The 6,871-nt window shown below is 43.1% G+C and overlaps 1 protein-coding gene across 1 annotated transcript in view; it reads right to left on the bottom strand.

Moving 5' to 3' along the window:
* Positions 1 to 6,871, bottom strand: part of LOC310853635 (receptor-type tyrosine-protein phosphatase zeta-like) — a 74,243-nt gene continuing 67,372 nt past the window's right edge. The window contains exons 28-32 of the mRNA XM_083758026.1: positions 6,075 to 6,203; positions 5,300 to 5,452; positions 3,937 to 4,079; positions 2,769 to 2,904; positions 1 to 2,643 (exon numbers count right to left, since the gene is read on the bottom strand). Coding sequence (XP_083614152.1) covers positions 2,500 to 2,643; positions 2,769 to 2,904; positions 3,937 to 4,079; positions 5,300 to 5,452; positions 6,075 to 6,203 — 705 coding nt within the window. The 3' untranslated portion in view covers positions 1 to 2,499. The remainder of the gene's footprint in view (positions 2,644 to 2,768; positions 2,905 to 3,936; positions 4,080 to 5,299; positions 5,453 to 6,074; positions 6,204 to 6,871) is intronic.

Here is a 6,871-nt window from a genome sequence, read left to right on the forward strand (position 1 = left end):
TGTACATCGTGTGCCCATTTGTGGCACTAGAAAAGGTTTCTATTTTGATAATTAAGAGAGGAAAAAAAACATTCCAGTATTACCTTAAACATAATCAATACAATATCCTCAGCTAAAATTATATCAAATTTAATCCAAAAACAACTTCATAGTAAAATAGAAAATATATAGAGCTATAAATACAAGTTGGCCTTTTAAGTTATTAAGGGCTATTTACACAGAGAGTTACAGTATCAGTAATGTCTGTCTATTACAGACCTACCTCACCTTAACGCCTATTCATCATCGGTTTTCGGTGTCACCAAAAACTGGAGTATGAATAGGCCTTTAAGACACAGTCGACATCATAACAACTAGACCTTTATTCTCTTATAACTCGACTGATCTGACTGCTGCAACTAAAATGAGCAGCACACACACCGATCATCAGGGTGGATCAAAGGGGAGAGTTGATGCTCGTAAAAAAAAGAAAATGCATCAAGGCGTCAACAGTAATACAGTTCAATTACAATAGGCCTACAACATGGCCTGACAACGTTTTGCAAAAGGCAACGTCATAACATAACGTCAGTAGGAACAATTATTCATTCTCAGTTGGCTTGTCATTAAAGAACACGTTCAGCAATTTTGAACCTATAGCCTATATAATATTATCTCTGCTGCACCCGCTGCTAGAAAACAGTAGTTTGGAGAAGGCACATCATATGGAACTGCATCGTTTTAAACCCACAGGCCAAATGTAAAAGTAAAAGTATAAATAGGCCTACTGCAGGCCTACTGCAATCTGCTATTTTCAAAAGATTTGAAAACTTCATGAAATGGGACATTCTACATAAGTACTTTTACATTTGATACCAAAACCTTTGTACTTTTACTCAAGTCAATGTTTAATTCCAGACTTTTACTTGTAACAGTAGAATGTCTACATTGCAGTATTGATACTTTTACAAAAAGTTACTTAAAGTAAAACATTTGAGTACTTTTTCCACCACTGCTGAAGACAGTACTTGTGTTATGAAGCCTGATTATTGACACAAACCCACCCTTGTGCCACAACACATTTTGATTGGCCGTGATGTACAGACTGACAGGTAGTGATCCAATCAATATCTTTAGGAGAACCGAGAGGTTCAGCAAAATAATAATAATCTTGACGACTAAATCTATTTTAAAATGTAGGAGAAAACATTTTCTGTATATAAAATATTACACACAATATTACAATTTGGGCCAAGGTGTGCCAAGTACGTGACGCAACATCAACATATACTGTATAGGCTGAATATATCGCTGAGCTTGTACGTTTTTTCTTTTTCTTCTTTTTTGTCCAATTACAGATCACAACTTAAAAACAAATATGAATTCAATGATATTCTTCCCTTTTCCTTTTCCATACAAACAGGAGTGGTTTAAATTCCAAACCCAGACAATAACAACCATGACAAGACGGTGGTCAACGTTTAGAAAATATATAAAGAACAGATAATTATTTTGGCATATTAGTCACACAACCATTGTATCAAAAACAGGTTTAAAGTACAGTACAAGAGCATGAATCCCAAAAGGCACAGGGCTGCAGATATCCTGGAGCCAGCTGTTACAGCGTCCAAATGTACACTTAACCCATTTACTGTTTTCTGAAAAACCTGATGTTTCTATGTCAGTGGTTCTCAAACTATTTCATGTCAGGGACCCCCAGAATTATAAGTAATTGACCACGGATCTCAAAATATTTTGTTCCCTGAAGCAAATATTTGAGTTAAAAGCATTCACTTTTGTCATCAATGTTTGTGTTTACACAATGTTTGTTAATTTACACAAACACTCAAAACTAGTCATAGGAAATGGTAGCAAGACAATGTTTGTGTTTACTCAAAGCTGGCCATTCATTGTCAACGGCATTCAATGTTTGTGTTAAGACAATGTTTGTGTTTACACAAACCCTCAAAGCCGGGCATAGGAGCGGCTAGTGCCCCTCAAAAAGCCAGACAGCTTATTCCTGCTCAAGCAATAATACACTAGACATTGTTTTGGGTAGGTATGGGTGCACTCATGAAGCAGCTTATGTATGTAAGTATGGTTTTACTACTATTGTGTAATTGCTATTTTTATTAAATGGTATTTGGTCCCACTATACAGCTGGCTCCATGCTGTCTAGCAATGACTAAAACCAAGGTGGAAAGTGTAGGTTTTTCATCGGAAAGGAAAGGCCATAATGCTTTCCCTGACTTCAGGAAACAACGTCCTAGTAGCCAGTCTGTGTGTGTGTGTGTGTGTGTGTGTGTGTCTGTGTGCGTGCGTGTGTGCGTGCGCGTGTGCGTGTGTGTGTGTGTGTGTGTGTGTGTGTGCAGCTACGTTTGTCTGCAGTGTGCTATTCTTAACGTTGTGCCAACTTGTGTGTTCTGTCACACCAAGATGTTCCGCCGCATCACGACACATCATGCCTTTCCGGCGTGACCAACAACAAAGTCTAAATCAGGCGTCATCATCACACTGTCTCTACATGAGGGACTCGAGGCTCTCAGCGACGTTGCTCCGGCCCAGAGGAACGGAGCCATTGGTCTCGGCAGACTGCAGCGCTTTCTGGTCCTCCTGGCTGCTCACCACACTCAGCACGGCATGGTACAGGTACTGGTACTGGTCCTGGATCGACAGACAGACAGACAGACAGACAGACATGATTTAGCTACAGGGGCACCCGAGCCGAGCGCCCGAGACGGCGACTCATCAGGCTACAGTCATACAGCGGTGTACAGTATATTACCTACCACGTCATTAAAGACACCCGGTCTCATCAGGTTGGTCATGCGCGCCACCTGGTAAACGTCCACCTCCCCGTCCTCCTCCAGCTGACTGGACAGAGTGCTGAGAGCACAGAACAGGCCTGCCATGCTGCCTCCCAACCTGCCGCCGCACACACACGGAGCCACGCACACAGCCACACACACAACCATGCGCAGAGCCACTCACACAGCCACGCACGGTTGCACTCGCACACACACACACACACACACACACACACACACACAGATGTAGATGTGCTTTTTCATTTGTAAATAAAAAATATGTTAATTTGCCTTTATGCATCAGTGAAATCTGATCAGCTACTTTTGATCAAGTAGGGTATTAATTTACGGGAAAAAAGGAGGTACAAAGACAATATGGATTCAGCACGACAGATAGACAGCGATGATATTCTTCTTCTATTGCTGACTGATGTTACTGTTGTACGGAGCTGTGTCCACAGAAAGAGTTCATTTTAGAGATATAATATAATCGGTAGCGTATTGAAATCGGCCATATCCACCATAAAAATACCATATCGGTATCGGTTCGGTCTCGAACCGACATTGATGACGCGATAATAATGTGACCGTCAATGGCTAAATTCTACATTTCATTTGTGTACTCAACTCATTGAGTAGTCATTCAGTAGTGAAAACAGACACTTGGAAAAAGAGTATATTTATTGATTGAATACTTTATTAATTATTTCGTTTATTATTTCGTTGACTAAAACTATGGCGAAATATACTGTCAATTTCGTCAACAAATACAAACTAGACTATTTCAGCAATCAGAACTGCAGACTGAAAATGTTATTTTTTACTTTCTAGGACTGTGTGATACCTCAATTTGGATGCCAAATACCTACATAGCTTTGAAGAGTATGGGTACATTTGCAATTTTATATTTTTAGCAACAGTAACGGCACAGTAAACAGTGCTCTTATTTTACATTCCATAGAGCAAAAGCTCTGGACAGGTTCAGGTGTTTAGACAGATATCTCATGTTGCGTTTATAGACGGTTGCGTCTGCCTCTCAAACGAGCACCTGCCCGAATGTTTTATTTACCTGCCAGGGGGGTGACCCTTAGTGTCAACACCTGCAGGTCAAATTATAAACCACTGAAGTGTTGTCGTTTTATGTACTTACGGGTCGTGGACCACCGTGGGCGTGTCTGTCAGTCCGCTGTGCTCCCTGACAGTGTTGACCAACTCAAAGCTGTTCCTGATGGGACTGTCTGGGTTTGGCCACCAGGGCGCGCTGTACTGACGCACCTCTAACATGTGGTCATTCTGAGCGGACAGAGAGAGCAGTCAGTCGGGGGATATTACAAAGAATCTGAAAATAAATTCCTTACCGATATATGTCTTCACCAATGTGTGAATTTGTTTTGCACGAAAAACACAACTTGTATTGGCCTAAAAAACGGCCTTAGCCACTTGTCCAGGTCATCCCATTTATGCGAGGACGGCTACGGCCGTTCTTAGCCCAAGGTGTGTTTCTCGTGCAAAACAAAATGCTTGCAATGGATTATTAAACCCCTAGTTTGACCACTCACATGCTACTTAAAGCAGAATGAAATGTACAGGGTGTTTCAGCAGCTGTCACAGATTAGATTATCCTAGGGGAACTGAATTTCAGTCTTTGTGAGATGTTTTACTACTAGACCCTTTTAAAAACACATTGGTGAAGACATTTCTTTCCCAGATTGGACATTTTTCCCTGACTAAGAGAGACGAGAGAAGAGAGAGTAAGCTGAAGTGTAAGGGCCCGTTTACCGCTTGCAAGGCAGCATGGTAAATGGAGGCTTCTGGTGTCTCTGCATGCATTATCTATAGCAGTGGTTCCTACACTTTTTAATGTCAAGGACCCCCAAATTGACACTAATTAGCCCGCAAACCCCCATTTGAAAAGATATGCCATGTATCTGTATCTGTCCGTCTGCCTGTGTCTGAAGTGTGCAAACTGACTGTGAAAGGTGGACTGGTTAAGTAACAAATGGCAGGTGTGGGGTTGCCATGGCAATCAATTGGCGAGGGGACTAAAGGCCTATTCATAGTTTGGATTTCTGTTTATTTCCTATTCTATTTATGTCGCAGTTGCTATCATTTCATTAATTTGTTCTCTCGTTCTCCAACTGCTCTGTTTCGGGAGTTTGTTTTTACGTCAGGAGCTCAGCTCCAGGGTTGCCAGATTGTGTGAGAGAAATAAGCAACCAGGTCCATGAAAACACAACACATACTGTATGTTTAGATGATATAGGCTTGTAGGGTATTGGTTCTCAACCTTTTTATAGGCCTACTGAAGTACCACCTGAGAAAATATTTGGCTGTCCACACGTGAACGCTTGTGGCAAATTTGAAGTCGGTGTGGCGATCGGTTCTCGAGTTATGTGGAGTACACACGTACACACATACACACGCACACACACACACACACACACACACACACACACACACACACACACACACACACACACACACACACACACACACACACATGCGTGAGTCACCTGTGGAGCCTCCAGTAGGAAGTCCTGCACCAGCAGTCTCTCGTCATTGGACAGACAGACATGCTCCTCCCTCGAGAATGACACGGTGAAATCCTGAAAGCTCATTGCCTGGTCCTTGGTAGGCCAGTAGACACAGGACTCCTCCCCTTCACTCTGAGCGAATCAGAAACACAGCTGGAGTGAAAAGTTGGATCTGGAAATACTATTGTGTGTGCGTCTGTGCGTGGGGCAGACAGAGCATGCTGTATTCAGTCCTACCTGACTGCATGCGTGGAGCAGACAGAGCATGCTGTATTCAGTCCTACCTGACTGCATGCGTGGGGCAGACAGAGCATGCTGTATTCAGTCCTACCTGACTGCATGCGTGGGGCAGACAGAGCATGCTGTATTCAGTCCTACCTGACTGCATGCGTGGGGCAGACAGAGCATGCTGTATTCAGTCCTACCCGACTGCATGCGTGGGCCAGACAGAGCATGCTGTATTCAGTCCTACCTGACTGCATGCGTGGAGCAGACAGAGCATGCTGTATTCAGTCCTACCTGACTGCATGCGTGGGCCAGACAGAGCATGCTGTATTCAGTCCTACCTGACTGCATGCGTGGGGCAGACAGAGCATGCTGTATTCAGTCCTACCTGACTGCATGCGTGGGGCAGACAGAGCATGCTGTATTCAGTCCTACCTGACTGCATGCGTGGAGCAGAAAGAGCATGCTGTATTCAGTCCTACCTGACTGCATGCGTGGGGCAGACAGGGCATGCTGTATTCAGTCCTACCTGACTGCATGCGTGGGGCAGACAGACGATGGTGCGTGCGCTGTGTTCCCACACCATTCTCCAGAAGTCGGCGACGGTACTGGCCAGAGGAGTCTGGGTCAGGATGAACTCTCTGCTCAGACGATAGCCCTGAAAAGACCACCAGTATAGTTCAAACATCTTCTGAACTGATAGGGTATATTATGCGCACAGCAGCCATTTTGGAAATAACTCTTCCTACTTCCGGGCCACGAGCATTGAAATAGTGGTAGGTTTGCGTACATGGTTACACCCACTCCTGCTATGGGATAAAGTACAGTTTTAGACCGCAACGGAGGGGCGCCATCTCAGGCGAACTTGAGCCAATGAGAGACAAAGTAATCGCTTCTGGAAAATAACAGAAGACATGTAACACATTATTGCCTGCTGTGTTGCTTTTCGATGTGTAGCCTACATTGTGTAATTTTCTAGAGGTATCTAAAGAGCAAAAAGTACGTTTCTGTGGGGCTTTTACCATATGCATGTATCAGTACTCTGATTAGTATCTGGCTATGAGTGAGCTCTGAACGGGCTGCAACGTTGGAAAAATACTCTGAAGGAATATTGTCTGGGCTGCTACATATTCAACACATCTCACTAAATTACTTATCATTCAAAAAAGGTTTCTGAGAATTATTTCACATTCAAATCGGTATGAGCCGTCTGCCCCGCTCTTTATTAAATATTCACTATTACCCATTGACAAAGTAAACGTTTTTCAGACCTGTTTATTTATGTTTAAATTAAAAAAATGCATACAAGACATTCCGTCTTCTTTT

The sequence above is a fragment of the Protomyctophum parallelum genome (genome assembly GCF_964188405.1).
Source record: "Protomyctophum parallelum genome assembly, chromosome: 22".
Classification (NCBI taxonomy): domain Eukaryota; kingdom Metazoa; phylum Chordata; class Actinopteri; order Myctophiformes; family Myctophidae; genus Protomyctophum; species Protomyctophum parallelum.